Source organism: Vanellus vanellus, assembly GCF_965231255.1.
Source record: "Vanellus vanellus genome assembly, chromosome: 4".
Taxonomy (NCBI): Eukaryota; Metazoa; Chordata; class Aves; order Charadriiformes; family Charadriidae; genus Vanellus; species Vanellus vanellus.
Window position 1 is genome coordinate 53747203 of NC_138909.1, and position 26172 is coordinate 53773374.

At 38.8% G+C, this 26172-nt stretch overlaps 1 protein-coding gene across 1 annotated transcript; it reads right to left on the bottom strand.

Annotated features, from left to right (window-relative positions):
* NOP14 (NOP14 nucleolar protein) lies at positions 1–24663 on the bottom strand. The gene is made up of 18 exons (XM_082482736.1): positions 24179–24663; positions 22021–22155; positions 21029–21170; positions 20434–20579; positions 19916–20053; positions 18293–18415; positions 16949–17080; positions 15364–15667; positions 13926–14056; positions 13581–13666; positions 11818–11953; positions 9817–9918; positions 8856–9009; positions 4014–4173; positions 3089–3236; positions 2047–2165; positions 650–805; positions 1–304 (listed from the first exon to the last, which is right to left on the bottom strand). Exons 1-18 carry the CDS (start codon positions 24374–24376, stop codon positions 205–207), a joined length of 2610 nt encoding a protein of 869 aa, XP_082338862.1. The 5' UTR covers positions 24377–24663; the 3' UTR covers positions 1–204.
* Positions 24664–26172: the final 1509 nt, after the last annotated feature.

A 26172-nucleotide genomic window follows, 5' to 3' on the forward strand; every position in this document is an offset into this window, starting at 1 on the left:
CCAGATACAAAGGTGTTATATTTATTTTCCTTGTGAAGACCCGTGCATTTTTCCAATAAGCAGGTTCACTTTTTCAGACAGATCTGATGTTGCCTCCTCAAAACGAATGCATCCAAATAATGCAATTAAAATGTGTTCAAAAGCCACAAGATTGGGGTATTTTATATGGCAGTAAAAACAGTTTCCTGTTGTAGATAGTCCAAATTAATTCTTCCCTTTTTTCCTTTTCATTGCTTTCCATTCACCTTCCTGTGTAGCAAGGCTACCAAGAAGCTCTTTCACTTTTCTTTTTCTGGCTGAATCTCTGTAAAACAAACATTCAAGATATAAAATATTTCAGAAAGATTGCATTAGGGAAAATAAATATATTTAGACAATAGTTATTCATTTATGAAAAGGCCCCCAACTCTAAAATTTTACCAACACATGCTTTAAATAAAAACATTGTGCATATTCTTAAACTAAAAAAATGAAACTGCAAAGTTGAAAACATGTAAAAAGATCTCTATTGAAAATGTTTGTTTTTCCCCCAAAGTGTCCAATTTTATTTAACATGGTTGATCATTATTGTCAGTCTTGGCACGCAGCAAAGAAATGAACACACAGCAGAACAACCCCAAAACTGGTACTGAAACAAAGGCTATATTACCTCTCCATGATTTCTGAAAGTTGCATTCTAGCCAGAAACTGGTTATCTTTCCGAATCTCACGAATAGCTCCTTTAAGTTCACGTTTATGCTTCTGAACCAACTGCTTTCTTTCTTGCTCCTTCTTGCTGCCTCCCTGCTTTCTTCCAAACTCTAAACTGAAATGAGAACGTATGTATGAGCATAGAACACCTTAACAAAACCAACTTTTTCATGTTTATAAGGAGCGAGTTTTTGTATGAATACTAACTCAGTATTTTAATTCCTGCATATTATATGATTAACTTGCAAAAGAAGGAGCTGCCCAATGAACGTACCAGAAAGACTCACCAGACCTTCTACCTGCATGTCTTCATCATGCAGACAACAAGTAGACGACACTTACACTTCAATCCCCCATGTGTAGCCTGCATTTTGAACTGACTGAAAAAGCTAGAGTAAAAGAATCAAAGATGTCTGGAGAAACACGGAATCTCCCAATAGTATTTTCAGGTTTTGCAGACTTTCTCTGCTGGTGAATTCTACAGAAAAAGTCTCATCAGTTAACTTGGGATATATGTGTACAGTATGGTGGAGGAAAGTTGTCCTCTTCAATTACTAGAATAAATAAGGCAGACAATTTATGCCCCTGTGGATAACCAACATAGCTAAATAAGTCAGCAGCAAATACAAGGCAGACTTCCTGAATCAGACTACTGTTCTACTATCTACAAAACCAAAAATTTAATTCCAAAACAGAATACAAAAGTGCACATGGTCATTACAAGCTCTGTAAAGAAGGGGAAAAAAAACCCCACGTTTTTTGTCATTGCTGCTGTTGGAAGGTAGAAAGCTGCTTGGCTGGGGGAGAGAGAGGAACCGGGCAAGTATGGTTAAAGGAATGCTTAATCTGACTGATTATTTGTTATAATCTGTGATGAAGAGTACAGGAATAGTCTGCCTTATCTTTTGCACCAGTGAAGCATCCCTCAGTACTTTCACCATCCATCCTTACCTTCATATACACATGAACTACTCACTGTTGTTCTTCACACTTGAATGCTTGATGGAGCACCTGATTAGATACCAACACCCCCTTTGTTAAAGCACCTGATTAGATAATATCAACACCCTCTTTTCATCTTGAAATTTATTCATTTAAAATTAATTATATGGGCAAGAGTTGATTTCCAGCGCTACTTTTTCTACAAGATAATCTTTGCTGTATTTCTTAGAATTCCTTCTTCCTTTTCCTTTCCCTCCCTACCACCCAAGTAGCTGGTCCCTTGTGATTTGTGCACAAAATCTACCAGAAAAACAGTTATATGTTTTATGTCCTCTTTTCCAAATGCTTTTAGCTTGCTGAAAATCTTAATGTTTAAACACACTTTTCCTTTGTATGAAGCATTGCTTTACTTACACTTTGACAATTTTAGGCGTGTACTGTTTCAATGGCACTGGCTTCTTTTTCTCACATATCAGTGGGGTATAGTGTTTTACTTTGTTCTCTAGCTCTTTCAGAGCACTGTGATACCATTCCTGAAAATGCAAATCAAATTACAATTTTAAAAGCATATCAAAGACACCATAATTCACAAACTATTGTAAACTTAATCAACAGTAACGTTCTCCCCCTATGTTTTTTTTATGGGTAAAATCACTGCTGTTCACTAGGACATTGCTAACACCGAAATGCTGTAAGCCTTGCAGGTGGATAATTTTTAAACACTTTTGGAAGTTTCCAATGGTATCATGGACAATAAGAAAGGTCTGCAGGTAGTTTCACCTAACAGAGGAAGAAGCAAGACTAAAGCCAGTTTAACTCAGACTATGCCTTTCAGGGTACTTTCATGAATGAATGTTCATTTTGTTTATTTTGATGGCAAAAAACATAGGCCATACTCCATCACTACATTACAAAATCTTGTTCTCCAAGGATATTTCATGATGCCTCTTTGAGGAGAGGACAATTCTGCTACATTCAGAAAAGACAGATTAAAAATTTGAACCTCATTGCTATAAAAATCAACAACTGCCCTGTTCTAAATAAGGTAACTGACCAGGCATGTTTACTTTAGTTCTACTTAGACAGTTATAAACACTACTAAGGTCTTACAGATAATTTTCATTACAAAAAGTACAAGAGCAACTGGATGACTGGACTACTATTCTTATAAACATGAAATGTTACATTATTACAAGTTAAGTGCTATTCTCTTCAATTAGAGGGGCAAGATACTCAGTGAAAAAATATCTTTTCTAAACATTCTGCGCTCTTTGTTTTTTCCACAGAAACATCACTATGATTTTTAAAGACCACAAAAGGCAAACGCCTGATCCTTAAAAAAAAAAAAAAAATTCACTGATGCTTATACTTGGTTCTTGTTTAAGCACAGATGAAGATCACAGAATGTATTAATAAAATAATCATATCGATTATTTCATTCTTGAGGAACACGTACCTGCATTTGTTCAGGATATTCATTCACTGGCACATGTTGTGTAAGAAGTATTCTAACAGGATGCATTATTTCATGGAATGATGGTAAAGACTCATACAAAGCTGCACATTTTTTAATAAGGTCAAAACACAGGGCTAGACACGATAACCTGTTAACACACAAAATAATTTAACAATTTCACTTGCAAAACCTGTAGTGGATTTTCAAGTAAAATGAATAAAATTAATTAAATCTGGGAGTGTCTAATATTAAGAATGCCTGACAGAACCAGTTACAAGGCTGTTTCTAGTTGTTAATTCACACTAGAAATTTCAGCCTCCTACTATAAGCAAATAGCCAAGAAATCCATAGCAACAAATCTAAATGTCAGTGCACAGAGCACAAGCCAGTATCGTGTCTTTGCCACTTCTGTAGAGTAAGAAGTTTTTATACTGGTTCTAAAAGTGTTCTGGTACTGGTTCTGAAGTTCTAAAACTTATTTTGGGTTTAGGTTTCTTTTTGAACTTCGTAACAAAATGCTTATTCATCCCTGAAATAAGTTCTACTGTAACACATGAACAAGGTGAAAAATGAGGCTGAACATTACTTAAGTTTTATTACTTAAGCGACACTTTCTTACGTAGTTTGTATGTAAATACAGTTATTTGCTTCTGAAGAGCTTGGCAGTTCAAAGTACTGAGCACCTCCTCTGCCTCTACGTCATCTTCCACAGTTCACATCCACAAATGGAAGGGCTGAGCACTCCAACAAGTGCTCTGCATAAGATTCTGGCAAAACATTAGCAGTTTCATATGCCAGAGTAGTACCATAAAAGTAAAGCAGACCAACTCACAATTCCTATTTTTACTCCTAAAAAGCTCTTGTCACTGAAGTTACCCAAAAAATGGTCTGTTTGGAATTTCTTTTGTTCACATTCCCTACGTACCTGATATGATTCAATTCTGTTCTGCTGTTTTCCTCTAACCTTGTCACAATACTCAATGGCAGATTTTGCTTCTGCCAACTTTCCAGATCCTTCTTATCACACACCATCAGCAGTTCTAAATTCTTCCCCACTGGTGTAAATGGATGCACGACAGTATAGCCTAAAAACCAAGAACAATCATCATTAAACAAGATCAATTCTAAGCATGCTTTCTGAAGGAAGAAAACCCAAGAACTTTTTTTACGTTTTTAACCATACTGTCTTAAAAAATACTTTATCAGTATTGTGTTTTTCAAAAATAATGGAAAACACCAGAGAGCATGGGTACAACCATAGGTAAGTGCTTTAATCACACCACCCAATTCACTGAATCCAAAGGCAGGGACTGGGAGAATGAAGTACTGCCCACCCTAGGAGATCAGGTTCAAGACCATCACTTGAATGTGCCCAAGTCCACGGGACCTGATGAGATGCATCCGAAGGTACCAAGGGAACTGGCAGATAAAGTTCTAAGCCACTCTTTATCACATTTGAAAAGTTGTGGCAGGCTGGTGAAGTTCCCAGTGACTAGAAAAGGAGAAAAACTACCCCATTTTTAAAAAGGGAAAAAAGACGACATGGTGAACTACATGTCAGTCAGTTTTACCTCTGTGCCTGGTAAGAACATGGAGCAGATCCTCCTGGAAACTCTGCTAAGGCACATGGAAACAAAGAGGTGACTGGTGACAGCCAACATGGCTTCACAAAGGTCAAATTGTGCCTGACAAATCTGGTGACCTTCTATGATGGGGTTCAGCATTGGTGGATATGGGAAGAGTGACTGACGTCATCTACCTGGACTTGTAAAAAGCATTTGATACTGGCAGACACAACATCCTTGTCTCTAAATTGGAGACATGGATTTGATGGATGGATCACTGGTGGATAAAGAATTTGTTGGATGGTTGCGCTCAGAGTTGCAGTCAACACCTCAGTGTTTGGGTGGAGACCAGTGATGAGTGGGGTCCCTCAGGGGTCCATATTGGGACCTGTATTATTTAACATTGTTGTTGGCGATATGGCCAATGGAACTGAGTGCACCCTCAGAAAGTTTGCTGACGACACCAAGCTGTGTGGTGTGGCCGACATGCTGGAGGGAAGGGATGCCATCCAGAGGGACGTGGACAGGCTTGAGAGGTGGGCATGTGTGAACCTCATGAACTTTAACAAGGCCAAGTGTTAAGGTCCTTCATCTGGGTTGGGGCAATCCCAAACATGGATGGATACAGGCTGGGTGATGAGTGGTTTGTGAGCAGCCCTGGTAAGGACTTGGGGGTATTTGTGGATGAAAATCTCAATATGAGCTTGCAATGTGCGCTAGCTAGAAATTGGCTAGAAAGCCAATTGCATCCGGGGCTGCATCAAAAGAAGCATGGCCAGCAAGTCGAGGGAGGCAATTCTGCCCCTCTACTCTGCTCTTGTGAGACCCCACCTGGAGTACTGTGTTCAGCTCTGGGGGCCCCCAACATAAGAATGACATGGACCTGCTCAAGTGGGTCCAGAGCTGGGCTGTGAAGATGGTCAGAAGGCTGCAACACCTCTCCTATGAAGACAGGCTGAGAGAGTTGGGGTTGTTCAGCTTGGTGAAGAGAAGGTTCCAGGGGACCTTATAGCAGCCTTCTAGTGCCTAAAGGGGGCCTACAGGAAAGAGGGAGAGGGCCTCTTGATCAGGGAGCCTGGAGATAGGACAAGGGGTAACGGTTTTAAACTGAAAGAAGGTAGATTTAGATTAGATATTAGGAAGAAATTCTTTACTCTGAGGATAGTGAGACACTGGAACAGGTTACCCAGAGAATCTGGGGATGCCCCATCCCTGAAGTGTTCAAGGCCAGGTTGGATGGGGCTTTGAGCAACCTGGTCAAGATGAAGGTGTCCCTGCCCATGGCAGGGGTGTTGGAACTAGATGATCTTGAAGTTCCCTTCCAACCCAAACCATTCCAGGGTTCATTCTACGACTCTATGTAGGGAGGGAGAGAAGACACATAGGTACATTGCATCCTGTTCCCCACAGGGCAGACTAGTTAAAATGCCAGCGAGGATGGAGTAGTGGATATGCTTAAAAGGAAAGGGGAGGCACAGGACTTTACCATGGAGTTACAAGCAGAAGGCTTTGACCAGAAAGTGGTCAAGCAGCACAGTGACCTGGAGCAGGGAGAGCCCACAGTTGCACTACAGCACCAAGCCCCACCCACGTCCTCTCAGCAGGGGCCCTCAGGTACATGCTGTAAAGTCCTCTCCCACTCCAGCTAAGTAGTTTTAAGACAAGAATACCACAGAACACAGAATACATAATGGGGCAGAGCACACAGAAAACACCTAAGAATCGTTGTGCTTCTGATCATGAGCTGATCTGCAAAGTGGTACTTACAGACCAACATGAAAGAAGCATCTGAGGAATTTCATGGCTAAGGGAGAAAACAATTTGCAGCCTCTGTGCTGGACCTTTTTTGTTTTTTCTTTCTTTTTTTGTTTTCCTTACATCCCGCAAGCTTACAATGGAACTTACTTGAAAACTTTTTCAAACCTTAAGTTAAGACTATTTACATGCTCTAGAACCTGTACATGGCTCTTTACAGACTGGCCAGAAGACAGTATGCTTAAATAAAGATTCATAAAGTTTGAGACCCAAAGTTATGAGATTACGACACACAGACATATGCAAGATCAGGAACTAAGATATGGGAGTCTCATTATCTGCTTTACTTGTGAGAGGATAGCAGATCTCGTTAACAATTCCATTAGCTAAGGTTATCAACAATGACAATTTCTTCCCACTCCTTCCACCTCCAGCTTTTCTCCTTTTTTTAGGTAATAACTGTTTTTTAAGTCTAAAGCAGACTCTATTTCAGTCTTCTATGAAGTTGTATTCCATATAGCTTTTTCATGTGAGAAATTAATGGATCATGCTCATAAAATTAAAACAATAAGAGCTCTATTTGACGATTCTATTTACTGTCAAAATTGAACCCAAATACATTTTTTCACATGACAGTATATAAACATTCCAGAGAACTGGACTTGTGCTCATTTTAAAATAATCCGTGTTGACAGCCTAATCATCATATTTAACAGCAATACTTCCACCATGAATATTTGAAAACATGACTGGATACTTCGATAACTTCAAAACATCAGTACTGACTGAAACATTCTCAAAGAGAACACCATGCCTCTTATGTATCTTTTATTGAGCTTTTCCTCACTGCTAACAGAAACCAACACCATGCAAATTTAACTAGTGCAAAATCATTAACAGAAATACAAAGGAAATTAAAAAAAAAAAGGCTAACACTTGATCATCAATTACCATTAAATATTTTTAAATAGTCTCTTATCTTGCAGAATCTTACATTTTAACTGTACTAAAACCTTTGTAGATCAAACATTTCTAAGATTACATAAAGGAGAAAATACTTTAAGTGCTATGTAACCCACCCACTCTAACCTCTTCCCAACTCCTTCTAAGAGTTCAGCTGCCCCTGCTCCGAGAATCCAGGGCTTAGGTCTGATGCAGCCCAGCTGTGCAATCTTGGCTCACACTTCAGAGGAAACTGCTAAGCTGTGAGAAGCAGCTGGGAGAAAGTCTGTAGAGTACAGCCATACAAGATAATAAAGGTGAAACTGCAGTGCTAAGCTTGTTGAGAAAGGGATCATAAGTAGCTCAAAAACTCAAAAGAGGGAAAAAAAAAAAAAAAAAAAAAAAGGCCAGCATGGAAAAGCGTAACAATCCTAAGGGGGGGGGGAAGAAGGGAGCTGCAAGACAACCAGACAACCACTCAGTACTACTGAAGATGAATACTGCAGCAACAGAAGCTGAACCTTCCTCACCAGACTGATGACTACGTAGAGAACAGAGACTCTTCAGGTATCTTATCAAGAGTGATGAGCATATAAATACGTAGCCTGTACTTCATTAAATCCCAGATGTCTTACTAGTTTGCCAACAAATAATCGAATTTTTCACTTGAGAATACGCTGCCTACAGAGTCTCATCACACATGCTAAGTGATACTCAGAGTGACCCAGAGAGACTAACACATGAATTAGTTATTATGCTCTGACAAAGTTCCTCATAAGTGAATTACGGTCACTAAACTTGTCAACAAAAAAGCCCCAGATCTAGAATAACTTTAAAGCTAGAAATGAATCCAAAAGGAAAAAAAAAACACCAAGAAAGAGGAAGACTATTAAGTAAAAATCCTTTGCTAGCATATGGATCAAATTGGAAAAATAGTTTTATTTACCCTATTGTCTGTGCAAGTTGCTAAGTTTACACAGTTATGTTACAGCACAGACTAATTGTGCTTGTGAGGATAGCTGCCCTCTGTTACACTACAACAAATCCATGTCAAATAAATAAAAAAAAAAATACCAACTTTGTGATATACTGCTCTCATTTATCTCGGTGATACAGGTATTAGCTGAAGCGGGAGACACTGCAACATTAGCTGCTGCCTCCCTGTGAAGATACAGAGTACTCACTGGGAATCTGTTAGGGACTGTGAATTTCAAACCACAGTCCCATAACACAGTCTGTTCTGAACAATATTGCAAAAATACTGTATTGTGGGCAACATGACTTCATTTCCTTTAATAACTTCAGTTCTTTCCTTCCTGCCAACAACACTATAGGATCTAGTTCACAGCAAGATGCCCAAGAATCAAGGTTGTGTATGGCTAACCTAGCAGACGATTTTGGTCTTTTTTGTAAAAAAAAATAATTCAGTGTGAAATTTTGATTGGAATTTAAAAGATAAACCCTAGTACTACAATTTATTATTCATTTACTCTAAACAAACTCACCCTGGGCCTGTTTTTTGGGTAGAGATATGTGAAGTACTCCAAGAAGAAAATTGATGAGTTCTGGTACAAATCTTCTGGAGAGAGATACATATTCCAGGAATAAACAGCATACAAATAACCCTTTAATAACATCTTGCAACGTTGTGATGCGACACTAGAAGGAAAAAAAAAGGCACAAAACATTCACAGTTAGAAAGCTATGTATCACAAATACAGGATCTCCCAAAAAGCAGAAATATTAAATAAGTTGTATACATTTTAAATCTACAAAATTACACCCTTTGGACTTCCATGAAAAACATTGGCTTTCCCTTGCCCTCACTAAAAATACTGTATACAGAATTGAGTAAGAAGTCTGTCAGAACTGGTTTAGCCACTAGAAGGTGCTAAACCACAAACAATAAAAGTTCTTCAGAAATAAACCAAGGAAATACAAGGCTCAGAACAACTTGGATATCTGACAGCAGTAGAACAACTAGCTCAAAACTTTCAAAACATATAAACAGGATATTTGGATCAAAAAATAAGGACATAAATTTTAATTGCACTGCAACGCATTGCATTAGGTACATTTTCAAGGAAAACAAATATTGCCAATTTTTAAGTAAATACCTTTCTTAGTAGGAACAAATGCAATGTATAGAAGAGAAACCGCTAATGAATGATTTCAGACTGTGTTCAGTCTGTTCTATTAGTCCCATGTAATTTGCCATATAAGGAACTCTTGTATGGCAGCTTGAAAAAATGATTAGATATGGTTTTGAGTTGGAGTGTACTCTTGCAAGGGTTTTTTCCTCTTCACTTTTTCTTCCAATTATTACTATCTGTGACTATAGCAAACATAAAGCTGCCTTTTCAGTACATTTCCAATATATACATCAACACTAACACATATATTCGGAGTCCTAGGAAGGAAAAAGGAAATGAAGTTATATACTGAGATGCAACATCATAGACATACCTTAGTAAGGAGCTGACTCATGTACATAAAAGCAGGTGTTACAACTGGATGCCAGAAGTCAGAAGTTGGAAACAGCAGAGATGTAATCTTCAAATAAATAAGCTGATAGCACATAAAACAGAGTAAGGCAAAATATAGTAAGAAATTATTCCCAGGATCTTGACTTTACACGTATGTAACTGATGAATGAGTAACTGCAATGTAATAGTCTAAGAACACTCCAATGTACATCACTTTGAGAAATCTGGTATGATACATGACCTATTTATTTAGATGACTGTTTAAGTTACATGACAAAATGGAATATCCACGGTAGTTGTAACTTTGCATTAATTCAACGAGGCAGCTGAAAGAACAAGCAAGAAGGAACTATGCTTCCCAACCCCATTTACTCCATAAGAAAATCTGACCCCCTTCAGCCCACCACAACACATACACTCACACCACAAACAAATGAGCAAGTGGCCACACAGGACCCGTGACACCTTTCAACAGGTCCTCACCACAGATAATTAAGTAACCAGGACCCTCAGGCATTAGCACACATCAACAAATAGTGGTTGCAGCCAGAAAAACTAAACAGCGATTAGGTACACTTTTACTGAAGGAGACTTGTCAGAGAGCTACAATTAACCTCCTGTCAAGACCATAAGGATGTTAAACATCAGTTGTGAGGTAATTCTGAAAGTTACCTAAGTGGATATATGCACAGTCAGCTAGACACAACTAACGTTTTATTGTTTCAGCTCTGTTTCTTTCTATGAAGTTTCTGTCATAAACAAGTATTCCCCTGAACTGTTTCATTTACTAAATACCACAGTCCAAATTTCAGGTTAGATTAACTATAGGCACATCTGAGGTCTACTAACACAACTGGTCTAAGGAACATTCATTCAAACACGTGCTTGAGAATAGGAAAGTGATATAATTCCACCCCAGAAAGGTAATGATGGCTTGAAACCCGAAAAAGTCCACTAAAGAGAATGAAAGTCAGAAGTGTTACTGTCACCCTAATGACACCAATAACAAAACAAAAATAGAAGTTAAAAGCTCTCTACAATACACTTCCTGCAAAATCCAAAACATCCTGAATAAAGACTCTTCAAAAGAACTCAATATAAATATTTTTTCAAGCTGTAAGAACCACATCTTCTAAGCAAATCCTTCAGTCTATTTTCTTTCAATAGTCTAATTATTCCATTAGGTAGCACTGCTTCATCAAGCTGGGAGACAAAAACCAATTAGGTCCCTTTGGATTACTGACTTATGGTTTGTCTTTGAAACTTTTTACTACAATAAACGAATACTCATTTTCCATACACTCCATTCCTGAACTCCCTAATAGCCATTTACCTAGACACTGAAAAAGCAGTCTGTTCACATTTAGTGTGGCCACTGAAACTTTTAAATATTACTAATATAAGAAAGAAAGGTCAATTATCCGAGTCACTAATTTAGCAATTATCAAATATAAAGTACTAAGAAGTGTTGTATTTTTACACCCATAATAATATTTCATTGTTATTTTTGTTAACCTAGGAACACACTTCTGTGGAGCACTTTTAAAAACATTTGCACCTAACATAATTAAAGAAATCAGGACATAACTGACAATACCACTTCGTCCTAGAACTACCCATTTATGTTTCATCAGGAAAACAAAGAATGCTCTGCTATGAAAACTGGACTAGCAATTTTAAGATATTGTCCTCTTATTAATATTACAGAGTCACATTTCTATTCTGAAGAACCTGTGGGGGAGTTGTTTGTTTGTGGTTGTTTGTTTCTCAGGGTTTTTTTGTTGTTATTGTGGGGTTTTTTGTTACAACCTATCTCCAGAAAAACAATTTAAAATACTGAGAAACTTAAAAAGTCATAGATGCCAATAATTCATGACATACTTTGAAATATAAAATTGAATTTAATGTCCTCTCACATTTAGCAGCATTTCTGTACTAATGGAAAGAACAAGATATTTTCCTAGCAGTATGTATTCGTTACCGTGTCTAAACCTGGAAATGTTGCACGGCCTTTGACTTCAATTACTTCTTCCATGTCATGTGCAGCATCTCGAAGGATAAACTTAATACTGTCACTGGCTGCCTCAGGAAACATCTGGCAAAGATTGTACAATGGCCTATTAACAAGAAATTTAAGTCATGATCAAGTTACACCATTGATGTTAATAAACTGATTTTTAAGCACCTGTAGGAAGATTTCTTGTGTTCCATCTATATTATAACAATAACAAATTCTCTGAAACAAATCATTCTTTCTTAGAAAGAGCCACCCAGCATATAGATTATTATTGTAATACCTAGTTTACAGAGACATGCATTTTTCATTGGGCTTTGTGAGATAATATTTGATTTGGTAGTTTCTAAATCTTAAATAAAAAATAATTTAAAGCTTTAAAATACACTCCCAAATCATCTGCTATGGTTAAAACACATCCTTCTGAATCTCTTAATTTTACTGCACTGAGGTATGCTGGCACATACTAGGCAGCCCATTACTCTAAATACTCTTAGGCAATGTTAAACAACATGTGAGGCAGCAATGTGGTTAGCAAAATTATTACTTAAGAAAAAAATACCCACAAAGTTAGGTCAGCTCCTGGCCTGTGGTTAATGCCTACAAGTAGATGCAGTCAGGAGTCTGCATCTGTTTGGTCAGAGTTTTTCCATTATTTTCAGTTTAAAATATGACATTAATAAATCCCAGTTCTAGAAAACAAACAAAATGTGTTTACACTTTTTTACAAAGCCCCAGCATGTGTGACAGTATTAACGGGTCAGTGCTTTTGCTGATGAAAGTAACAGAGCAATGAATGCTAAAGCTGCACATAACAGATTTTTTTAAGTTATTTACTTTAGCACGAAATAAAAAACATATGCTGGAAACTACATACAAATAACTCATTGAAATAAAGTTGTCTGGCCTGTAAAGTCAAGATAGGAACTGGAGACTAACTTTGGTTGGAAGGGACCTTTGGAGATGATCTGATGCAACCCCCTGCTCAAAGCATAGCTAACTTCAAAGCTGGATCAGCTTGCTCATGGTTTTGTCAAGTTTTGTGTATCTTCAAGGGTGGAGATTGCACAGCATCTCTGGGAAACTCATTTTAATGTTCAGCACCTTTGCTGTGAAGATTTTTTTTTTTTTCTTACATCCAATTGGAATTCCCCTTGTTGCAGCTTGTGTCCATTGACTCTCATCCTTTGCTGTATACCTCTGAGAGAAATTTGGCTCTCTTGTCACCACAACTGCCTGTCAGGTATTTGAAGACAATGCCAAATTGACAACTTCCTGCAAAGTGTTTATTTGGAACTTTTATATGAGCTTATTATAACACTTTTCATTCCATTTTCATATAGTTCCCTGAGTGAATTCATAGACTGGAAACCCATGGAAAAATTAAAGATTACAAAGGGAACTGCATACCATCATTGCAAAGCTTAAAATCCTTAATCAGCAGTCTAAATAACTTCATATATGGAAGTTTGCGTGCATACATCCACTACCCATGAAAAGCATTTTGCAGATCAAAAATTACATTCTGAGGTTTTGAAAATGTCTTGCTACAAGTAATAGCTCAAGCAATACATAAAACAAAGTTAAAGGACTATAGGGCTGGAGAATTAATAGTTGCCTACAATCCCTACAGAACTATTTGAAACAAACAACATGCTAAATGCTTTACCCTAGGTAGCTTTTGTCTTTAAATCATAAAGGAGAAAAAGTCCATAGGATTTATTACTTACAGGACCAGTTTGTCAATTGTTCTGAGCTCTGGTAAATCCAGAGTTGCTAACTCCCCAATATACTCCAAAAGGAAGCCAAACAATTTCTGCAAGAAACATAACATGTTAAAATTATTAGTTTGTTTTTTTTTTTTTTTTTCATTGTACATGTACTTAAACAGCACATAAGAACAGTGATACAGAAGTTAGAAAATGAAGTGCGATACGTTGATTTTAGTGCTATTCACAACATAGAAGCATGTATGTTTTATACTGCTTCCTGAATACTTACTAAAGCTTACTCTGGAATTCAAAGTTAATTTTAACCTTAAAACAAAACAACACAACGCAAAAAAAGCCCCATACTTCTAACTTTGCTTTGTTTCCTACTGCAAGGCTTGGATGATTGCATTTCTGAATTCTCTCCAGTATAATAAGCTGTTGTTCTATTGTTCTTCCAGCCAATAAAGACTTAAATGTCTCGTAGGACTCAGGAACTAGAAAGTAAAAACAAAAATTGATGAGACAAAAATCTCAAACTTAACATACATAATTCAAGTGAACATCTAACAAATTTCCAATTTGAAAATGTTATTATTCAGAAAAAAAAGATACCATACAGCTTTTAAATAATCACCTTTTAAACACTAATAACCTATCAGCATATATGTAACATTATATATAGAAACATTAATCAGAAAATAACATCGTGTTTTTGAATGATCAACATTCAATTCATCCTGTACTGGCTGCCTAAGCTAAGAACTATGTTGACACACACAAAGCAGAAGTAAACTTAAGCACACATTCAAGCATAGATTTACCATAATACAATTAGCTTTGAGTTTAACTCACACCCAACTAGCTTTGTATGAAGGATATTAAGAAAAGTAAGAAACACGACACTAACAGAAAATAATTTCAAAGAAACCAAACTTGGCATAAGAGAATAAAACCTCATCTTTTGAATAAGTTCACATACTAGAAAACATCCTAACTGGTTAAGTTTTTGAGTTATTTCAATGTGACTGCTTTCTGGTTAAAGCAAAAGCTGAATTAAATTTAAAAGGCTTTGTGTAATATGTTATCTCCTTTTGATGGAAAAATGCAAGTACTTAAGGAAGTTGTTTGAAAGGTTGTTTAATCTTGCGACAGCTACTTTTGTTAGAGAAATCTATACTAGGACAATAGTTAGATGCATTATGTACTTAATATTAATGAATGTTTTGTGTACTGCTTGAGATGTGCCTCCTTCTTCCTCCTAGGCAAAGAACCAAAAAGGAGTCAAAACTTTGAGTGCCTCTATTTAACAATACTGCTATGTTACATCACAGGGATTAAGCCTCATAATCTCGCCTCTCCAAGCATCTTATCTGACAAGAATGACAATCCAAACACTAGAGAAAGTAACCCTGTTTTATGTAAGTATAGACAGATAATAGAATACTATTCTGGCTCCCTTATGTAAACCCCTAGCACTTTGGATTGGATGTGTTAGCGGCCTTCAGAAAAGAGTATAGATATTTTCATTTTTCTCCTCAGTATTTATCTTTCAATTCTAAGGGTGCTTGGAGGAGCAGAAACAGCACTGGGATGAGACAGAACTGGTTCCCACTGCTCATAGCACAATTAGGGTTGATCACTCAGAACAGCAATTACTGGCTACTCTTGCGATACTAGAGGACAACTGTGAAGCAAAACTTCATGGATGAACAGGAATACGCAAGATCCTACAGGGCAGAGAAAGAGACTGGTTATAAATCCCCTGAAGATAACAGGATCTCTGGATCAGTCCTTTGCTTACCAGCAAATGTATAGGGAAGCTCTGATTTGGCAGCTTCCGTTTTTGGATCTGGTTCCTCCACACTCTGTGATTCATTCTCTTTTGTCTTGTGTTTCTTCTGTTCTTTATTCCCTGAAGCTTCTTCTTCACTCTCAAGGTCAGATTCAAGATCAGAGTGGCTACCTGAAGCACCATCCTCCTCATCTTCATTAGCAGATTCTTCCTCACTTTCTTCTTCATTCTCATTATCTTCCTTCCCACTTTCCTCTTCTTCCTCCTTGTCTTTTTCCCCCTCCTCTTCATTTTCAATATTAATTTTTCCATCCTGTTAGTAGAGAAAATAAGCCAGTTAAAACACTGATAACGTGACAGCACCTCACCAGAAACACCATGCAAAGCTATCATTAAATACACATGAACAGGATCTGAGCCTTGCTACCCTGACCAAGCAGTGAATAGCAGTGGCACCAGCAAAGAAGGGATTTTATGGAGAGAACATGCATACAGATATAAGAATAGTAGGGTATTTCCAAGGGGCTGTAAGAAACTGGAAGAATGGGAGGTAGTATATGATAACTAAAATAATTAACACAAAAGTAAAAACTACAGGCAGATGATATGAAAAAAAAAAAAATCAACATTACTTACAGAAGCGTTGTTGGTTAAAAAAAAAATCCTTCTACAAATTAAAATAGCATATGAGATAAATATTTATTCCCATCCTGATTTTATTAATCATCGGTTTAAACTCACATTCACAATTTGTATTCTACCCTTCAAGGGCAACAGCAATTCCCTTGCTATTTAATGTAACAGGATGAGAGGATCAGTATGCACCCATGAGCACCACAGTCAGGGTGACTCACTACATCAGCTTTAAGGTTACATTGCTCTGCCACCTTATCAAAGCTACTTCACAGGGAAGAGTTCTTTCAGAAACCCACTCATTCTCAGGCTGAAATTTCATGGAAGTTGTATCAAATACAGTAGAAGTAAAATAAATAAAAAAATCGACCAGAAGGCTAAAGCCCTCCCTTCAGCCCAGCAGGCTAACAGCACAGAAGGCTACTATAAAAGCAGGAGTATAGTCAATAGATTGATGGAAACAACTATTCCCTTTTACTCGACACTTGTAAGGCTACCTAGAATACAGCGTCCAGTTTTGTGCCTTCAAATATGATAAAGACGTCTATAAACTGCAGCAAGTTCAGCAGAAAACCACCAAGATTGTCAGGGGGCTAGGGCACCTGCCCTAAGAGGAGAAGCAGACCTGGGCTTCTTCAGCCTGGACCAAGTAACCATGTTCCAGTACATGCAAGGGAGATCATTGAGAAGCCAGAACAATCATAGTCCATAGCAGAAGAATGAGAAGCAACAGGCATAAGTTGAAACAAGAGATGTTCAGACTGGATATAAAGAGAAACTTTTTCACGGTAAGCACAGACAGTGGAACAGGCTACCTGGAGAGATGTGTAGCCTCCATTTCTTGGATATCTTCCAAAAACAGACTAGATAAAGCCCTGAGCAAATCGGTGATTTCATTGTTGACCCTGCTTTTCCTACCTTCTTTTCAGAACTCTGAGAATTCTGAAATTTTAAGCCTTACCTTGTAGGACAATAAACGTCTGTCATCTTTGTCCAGGATAAAGCCATCAGCTAGATCATCAGCTGACACGTGGCTGGGTTTCTTTTTATTTGCTTGTTCATCTATTCCACGCATTCGACGTTGTCGATCTGCCTGTGTTTTAGAAGAAATACCACACAGAGATATGAATCATCTAGATTAATCAAGTGATGGCTCCCGAATGAAAGATCCCTCAAATACTACAGCTAAGAAAATCAAGGAGAAAAAAAAAAAGTTAGTGGGGATTACTCAACAAGTTAATGAAAAGAAAAACCAGCAACTTGAGAAACTACGGGCAAAAGCTGACAATACCTTGTATTTTGTGGGGAGTGCAATCTGGCAAGAGCACATACACAACTGGATTGTCTTATTTGGAAAGCTTTAAAACTGGGTTTACGAGAAGCATTATGTTCTCTCATTTTAAAATGTATCTTTTTTGTGAGTGAGACATTGCATCATTACTAGAAAACATAAGCTTCTAAAGCATTTTATGATTCTGCAGTGTTTATCTGTGTTTCCCATATGCGTTAACAAGCCTGTAGTAAACACAACCATATCCTAAGATTTTTAAGATATACTCAATTTGTAAAAAGACTCAATGGGCAATATCTGAACCAATCATTTACATAAGGATTTCCATTTGGGCAACCAGATAGACTGTGCATCAAACAAGACGACAAGAACAGAAAAGAAGAACAATCCTTCTTTCTATTCTGCTATTACTACCGAGCTGTTCTGAGGTAGTCTGAAGGTACTGAATCCCTGTGATCCTAAATGTGTTCTTAGTATGCCAAAAGAAAAAAGAAGAGAAACATTTCCCAAATTATTCATTCTTTCCCCAAGACCCAGAGCTCCACGTAATAGAAAGAACATGCAACATTTCTGAAGAGAACCCTATTGCTCTGCAAAGCAAAGCTGTATACATGTTACCGCTGGAAGGCTCTTGCAATACCAGAAGAAAACAATAAATGACTCGCCAGCATATTAATTCAACTGCTGTGCAACACGATACTCCCCCTTACTGACTTAGAAGCACCTCTCAACTCTGAATAATTTAAAACATTTAAAGGCAATTTGCAGTGATATTACATTTTACTGAAGAAAGATCAACTCATTTCATAAACCTCACTAGTCACGTACTAAGTCTATGTTTTTTTGTTGTAATATCAGATTGCAAAGAAAACACAAACCGAAGATTTCCTGAATTCAGTCTCTGATGAATTACAGTTTAGTACCGCCACTTTCAATCTAAGGTCAAGCAATGAATATAAGCGGTCACTCCCAAAAGACAGGCCGTAAAACAATCTAAAACCATAAATGGTGTACCTCCAGCTTCTGGAGTCGTGCCTGCTCTTCTTTTGCCAATTCTTCTTCTGTCTTCATCCTTTCTGAAGGTTTTGCTTTCATCTCAAATCCAAGTTCTCGAACAATCATATCATAGTCATCAGGCTAAAGAAATATTTATATAATTGTTTATTATCTTAAGTTTTATTATTCTGCTTTGCAGCCACCCCTCTGCCAGATCAACAGCTAAGAAACAAGACTGTTAAGGTGTAAGGAAAATACTGTTTCCAAAGAAAGCTACGGGAACACTTGACTCAATATTAAGACAAGGATTGGAATGAACACTTTAAGAGAAATTCTCCTCCCCCTCTATTTAAGTTACAACTGAAAAACTTACAAATAGGATCTTAAATAAAATCTGGTTCACGTATTAATTGAAAAACTTTAGAATACTGTTTATTAATAAAATACTATTTTCTCAAAAAGCAGCTAGAATTAATAAATTTATAGTTTACATTTCACTTTATACTGTGAGACTACGTCTTTGTTATCTTAGCTACATAGGTGTCTATCTTAAAGAAAACGAAAAAGGATGCTGATATTCAGTGAGTTTAAGCAGCATACTTGGGAAAACAGTCAGTAGCAGAGATTACACTGGACTTCAGAATAAAATCTTCTTGATACCTGCCTAAGTCACTAAACCACAGAGCTTCTTTAAAATTCAGTTTTACGAATTTTCCTTCTTACCTACGACTAGACAAATTTCTCCAATTCAACATTAATGTTACAGAGCATTACTAATTCACACTTTGCATCCTTGATAATTCTTAAATTAGATCCACACACATGAAGCAAGGGAATCAAATCTTCTTTTTCAGCAAATTATGATGACAAAACTTTTGACTAAGATAACACATTACCAACATACCAGATTATTCAGCACATTATGAAACATCTTAAAAACAAAAATCAATACATCAAAATATGAACTTTTGATCCAGTATCTTCTGTTTGTTATTTACGAACAGTTTTAACATAAGATCAGTTCAGTCTTTCAAAAACCAAATTCTACTGCCAAGGAATAAATGGAAATTCACAATGTTCTGCAATATAATACAAAACATCTACAAGGAAAAAAAAAAGTGCAATCTATTACAGTGCCTATTCTTAATTTAAAAGTTTATTTCTGTTAGTATAAAATACAAATGATAGATATCTTATGGTCTCAAAGCTTTTTCTATTCAGAAGTTAAATACTTTCATGCCCTTTTACCAGTACCCAATTTACAACAAGGAAATAAAAGTTGTTTTATCCAAGCAACACTGCAAAGGCATTCAAACTAAGTCAATGTTCTCATCTATTTTTTCTTCATGAAAATGTACATGTTATAAAAATAAGCTGTAACCAACAGTGTTGTTCAACCTACAACCTCTCTCAGATTTGATAACTAATGAAAAGCTATAGGTAATTAAATCAGATAAATCATATAGACCCCTGTATTACTCCAACTAACCAAACCATCCTAAAACTGTAGCATTCCTTTAACGTGAATAGCAGGCAACACTTAATTTTACAAAGCGATGAACTTTGCCTTATACTTCAGCCACTACAAGTCAAACCCACAAGTTATTAGAACAAAAGAAAGTAACGTAGCCAAAACCTTACCTTGGGTTTTTCTACTTCTTTGTCTTTTCTCTCTGACTTTGGGGTTTTGCGGGCAATGAGTGTTTGGATTTCCTTCCAGTCATTGTCAAGCTTTTCTGTGAGTTCTAATGCACTTTCTCTCCGAGTTTGCCTCTCTTGCTAGACAAAAACAAAATAAATGCAGCAGTTATGTTCAGATGAATATGTCATAGTATTTACAGCGTAAAACCAAAATGCTGTCTTAAATATTTCATATTTTAAAGGTGTAAAAATCCTTTGTGGAAGAAGCAGTATAGAGTTATGCTGAATGGCACAATGGTTGCATACAGAAAACAAGTTAGGAGTCAACAGAATGGCAGATATTCAGTGCATATCCTAAAATGCCTACAAAGTCAGATGGACTTAATTCAAATAGCTTGGACTTTTCTTCTAGATAGCCATCTCCTTTGTTTTCTATGCCACTGCTATTTTATCCTGCAAAGACAGAAATTATGACATCTTCTTAATCACACTCATTTATGTCATGGTTAAAAACTCACCTTTTCTTGTTTAGATTTGGCTATCATCTCTTCTATGAGCTCCTTCCTAGATTTAGGTTTTTCCTCCTCTTCATCTTGCTGCCCACTTGATGCTTTTTTACGGAGGAGGCCTCCACCACCTCCAAAGTGAGCAGCAGTTAACTCAGCTGGAAAAAAAAAAGTAGATTGTGACTCCTTTTCAAATCCATACATGAGGGCTGTTGCTGCTAGGACAATATCTCCCTATTCTTTGAGAATGGAAGCAACTAAAACTATTGAATCAATCATGTACTTTTCCCACCCCTATGGAAATAACCATACCAAAAGAGAAAGATGCTGGACCCATAACTTGCACGGACAAACATTTTGCATGAGGTAGGAATATGTTTTTTTAATATCATAACTAGTATTTAGGTCCCAACTTAACATCTGCTAAAATCCATAGAGCTGTTCTGTGTGGTTAGGAAGTAAACAAATCTGGCTTAAACATCCCAACCAATTACATAATATTCTTTCTCATTGAAAGACAGTACAGAACAAATAACATACATGTACCAACAATCAAACTAGCAGTGAATAAGAACATCGAGCAGTGGGATACTAGCTGATGTCTTACCTGACAGTGTTCCTCTTTCTTCTGTGTCACTGTCACTATCAATAATATCATTTAGTTTTTCAATTTCTGCCAAAGATTGGCCATAATGAGTCAAATCCTCATCTTCATTAAGATTATAGATATTCTTCTTTCCATAATTTTGCTAAGAATAGTAAAACAAACCAATTAAACAACAAAAGTTTGTAGTTCCCAGGCAACAAATTAATAAAGCCTGTATTTTTAATGCTAGTTGAGGAGATTCTCATTTCTGCTGTTCTTTTTAAGAGTACTACCAGACCAATCCTTTCATTCAAATACGTTAAACCTTAAGTGAGGGAAGTCTTATTCTTATACTAATGTAGAAACAGAGAAACTTAGAAAACCCAAGGAAGTTTAAGTTTTATCTGTACATCAGTAACATCAATTCTGAATTGCTGCATTATGGGCCTAACGAAACTGACTGTAACCTACACAAATTATCAGTAGATTATGATTATTACACTACTCAGTTCCGGACATTGAATATGATGAGGCAGAAAAATCAGTACAATTCACATTGCAGAATGACAGAAGTTACAGAGTCGTTCTAGTTAGCAAATGAAGTGGCTGCAGTTCAACAGCTGTACTGAAATCTCAAAGTGTACTTGATGGTGGTTGCCTTTTCCTAATTCAATTCCCAAAACACAGTAGTCAAAGCAGTCAATGAAAACCAATCAATCAGTGAATCTGCTTAAAACTAGCTTTCTTGCATACTGGTGCTCAAAAGTGCTCAAAGACATTTCTGTGTCAAAAAGCCGTCTTCCAAACCAGAAAGTTCTCATTAAAAAGTTTGGATTCCCACCAAAAAAAATTGCTTTTTCACATATAAAATAAAAAAGAAGGCATTACCCTGTGAAATCTTCTGTTAAGGGGGACACTCCCAACCTTAAACATCACATGTTTCTTGTGGCTTTGGTTTTTTGTGTGTGTTTTGTTGTTTGTTGTTGGGGTTTTTTTTAAGCCCTATATTTTACCTGTCTTTCCAAAGCGAATCGTCTGATCATCTTTTCCTCTGGACTTATTTTGGTGTTATATTCACCAAAACGTTTATCTTTAAACACATTTGTCTTTTCCCTTTCTTTATATTCTTTCAATAATGTTTGCGTACGCTAGAAGGAAAAAAAAAAAAAAGAGATCAAATTGAAAAACAAAGAGAATAACTACTTTCAAAGCTAAGGCAACAAAGGCTCCATGGTATCCTGGCAACATAATCTAATTTATCAGAATGCAATGAAAGAGAAGGAAAAAAATTAAGGAGAAAAGAGATGGGAAGCTCACACAACATATTGAATCATTAAGTTCTCTTACAAGCTGCCCATATGAAGATAAAATAAGGCATACTCTATCTTACCTTTATTTTATCACATATGAAAACTTTATATTGCCACCAAAGAATTCTGATTTGTCTGCAGCTTAGTATACAAGAATAACATATTAAAGAATGCACAAAAGCCCCGGCATCAGCTGAACCTCTTTTGGTCTTGTCATCTAAGACTTAAAAAAACCCAGGTGGCGGTGGGTACATACATTTAGCTCTCTGCTTTAGTGTTGAGCACAGGGAGGTTATGCATCAAAGCAGTAAAAGGAAGTTTAGCAGAACTATATGGTAGTGTGTGCTGTACTTATGGCAAAGGTAAGGATACAGGTTTACTTTTCCAATGCTAGTGATCTAATTCATGAGAAGCATTTGCTTTACCTTACTATTAAATAAAACCCAAATACCTTGAAATGTGATATTAAACATTCATAAAGTTTTCTAAAATCTGGGCAAAAGGTAATCAAGACTGAAAGCTAACTTATAATTTTATGCTGAAGATATTATATAGTTTCTAAAGGAAGAAAATGCTGGCCATGTTTAGACTGAAAAAAAATTCCAGGTTTATTTAAAACATGTTAAGTGAATCTTATGGGAAGGTACCGTTGCTATTCTTATTACCATGAACTCACAAACTCCAGCACTGAAGGAAAAGGCTGAGTTTCCTACAACAGGTCTCTGCAGCCTCACTGAGCATTCACAACTTTCAGAAGCTGCTGTAACTGACACCAGAACTCAGGTTTCATCTATTACTGTGCCAGTTCTACTTTTTATTTACTTCTTGCACAGAAAGTTATTTAATGCATCACCTCTCACAATGCATGCAAAATTATAAACTACCCATTTCCTTTTGCTGCGCTATTTTTAAAACGAACTTCTCTTTTCAGTAAGTGCTTTACATTCTGTTTGACAACAAATTGTATGTAACACGTCAGAGAGAATGTTGGGGCAAACTTTCAAATTATGTTTTTTTCAGCTTTAACAGAAGCTACCAAGGTTTTAAATTCTTTTCTGGTTTGTTTGAAGGGACAGACCATAAAAAATTCCAGTGCTTCACTCAAGGATAGGGTAGGTTGCTGGAATCCCAGATGAATAGTATGACACAACGCTCTCCCTTATGCATTATGGATTTTGGTCAGGTAGCTAGTGATGTCAGTAGAGAAAGAAAAACAGGCAACTTAAACAGGTATAAGGATGGAAGATAAGAGATTTACTATTATTAAGTTGCACGGTCATTCTTATGAAAGCAATGAGGACAGATCATTATTTTGCATCCCAACATACTTCTACAATTCAACTATTTAACCAGTGCACAAAAAGTCATCTGCATATTCTCCAAATCAATGGTATTTTCTTTGCATCTACACATTTCTCACTGCATTCATACCTTAGTGCCCTTTCAAGTTCTCACTATTACAGCAACGTAACACCATTATCAAGAAGCTTAACATCCTGCAGCAACCAAAACTGACAAACACAGTGAACACTTACAACCACCTGTACTCTGGTCCAGCATTTGCTTGCCAACAACACGTGCCATTGTATTCCAGACCCGTGTAATTTGGGAAGAGAATATTCCCACACATGAGATGAGGGAGACTTGCACTGCCGAACCCTGTGGATGGCACTGGAGACAGACATTTTCAGCAGGCACTTCAACATCATCATCTGAGCAAGGCGAGGTGACCTGCTACTCCTCCAGTGCACGATGGAGGCAGTCTCTTACCTCACCTGGGCTGGCTCCAGGCTTATCACCTCTCCACCACAACTACATCCACAGGTGCCATCCTTCCTCCCAACTTTTGATGTCCTCTTACCTTCTTGATGGCCTTGGACCGTGAGACACCGGGCAGCCCCACATCATTCTTGGTCTTCCTCCCCAGGATGTTAAACTTCTGCCTGTTGACCTTTACCTCAAAGGGGTTGCTCTTGACCATGGCCATAGCTGACTTCACGGGGCCCTTGGCTGCGGAGGGCGCTGCGGCCTTTCGCTTCCGCTTTGCTGCCTTCCCCATTTTTAGTCTGGCTGCCTGCGTGGACGCGTGAGGGGAAGGAGAGCTTCAGTACTCACTCAGCCGAGGGGGGGACGGCGGACGACAGGGCTGGAGGCGCAAAGAAGCCAAACAAAATGGCTCCCGGAGGGCGCAACCCACCCCGTACTGCTCCTCGGGCCTGACCACTGCCCTCCGACGCTCCCTCCAGACCCCGTGAGAGCCGGCGGGGGCGCGGAGCGGAGAAGGGAGCGCAGCAGTAACAGCGTCCCCCCAAACCGGCGTGCCCCGGCGGTACCACACGTGCGGCAGCAGCCTCGCACCTCTCGCGAGAGCGTCGCCCGGCTATCGCGAGAGTTGCCACTCTCCTCCCCTCCCGCTTTGGTATGAGCCCGGGGGGAGGGCGGGAAGCGTCTAGCGCACTACATATCCCAGCAGGCAGAGCACGGCAGGCGCCGCAGGGGGAGGCGCGCGCTTTGGCGCAAGGCGTGCTGGGAGTTGTAGTCTCTGGGAGCAGGGAGGGGGCGGTAGCACAGGAGTGCAGAGGCGGAGCTGGCTGAGGAGGGCGGTAGAGCCATGGTCGGGGCGGGCGGTTGCTGCCTGCTCCTTGCCTCCGCCCTCGGGGAGGGGGAGGCCGGTGCCGGGGCGAGCAGCGGGTGATGGGGAAGAGGCGAGCGCGGCGCTGAGGTCCTGCGGGGCCGGATGAGCGGAGGCTGGGCGTCGCGGCGGTGGCGGGGCTGGAGGAGGGGGCGAAGGAGGCAGTAGGGGCGGCCTCCACTCCGGCTGCCCTGAGGGGAAGGAGCCCCCGACCATGGAAATCGAGAACATCGTGGCCAACACGGTGCTGCTGAAAGCCCGGGAGGGTGAGAGCGGTGGGGCGAGGCGGCGGGGGTGGAGGGGGGGGAGGAGAAGGGAGAGGGCGAGGCGGGGCGGGCTGGGGGGGGGGGGAGGAGGAAAAGGGTCTGAGGTGAGGGGAAAAGGGGCCGGCGAGGAAAGGGGGGAGAGGAAGTGATGGAGAAGGAGAGGGTGGGGAGGGAGGGAGGGAGGAGAGGCTGCCGGGCAGGGGGTCCGAGCGGGGCGGCGGAGCCCTCTCGGGGTGGTGGCCGGAGCTGTGGCCGCCACAGCGGGGCGGGCGGTAAGCCCCGGGCTGTGCCCTCAGGCACCTGCCCGGCTCCTCCCGCCCGCCCGAGTTTGGCTTGTTACCGGCTTGTTACCGGCTTGTGGTTTTGCTTCCGAAAACAACCAACCCCCTTTCCTCCTTCCCCCCCGCCCGCTTCGGGCTCTTGGTTCAAATGGTGTTTTTACCGGATGTTTTAAGAAGATCGTTAATCTGTAGTTCTCAGTGTATTTGTAAATACGTACGCATGTGGATATTAAAGGACGAAGTGACATAAATCTTCGGGAGGAACCTTGCACTCTCTCTTGCTGAAATGCCTGCCTGTGAGAAACACAGCTGGGGAATGCTACCTGTATTTTGCACCAACCTAACATTAAAGCGTGCTACTTTCCGTCAGATTAATACTTAACAGTTTGCTTCCCCAGGGCAGTTTGACTTGAAGATTCGTCCCCCAACTAACAAACGTTTTGGATAGATAATGAAATTTGTTCTAGCACGTGGTTGTTGTTTAAAAGAAGTCCTGAAATAAGATTTTCCTACTGCTTTTTCGTGTATATAACTGTCTATTAAATGGCCACTTGAAAGTCCCCCCAGATTACCTCTGTACTCAGTGCAGAGTATGTTTTTCAACTATGATATGGTTTTTTATGGCATATTCTTTTTGGATTGGATCCTACTTTTCTTCATTGTGTTAAGAAGTTCC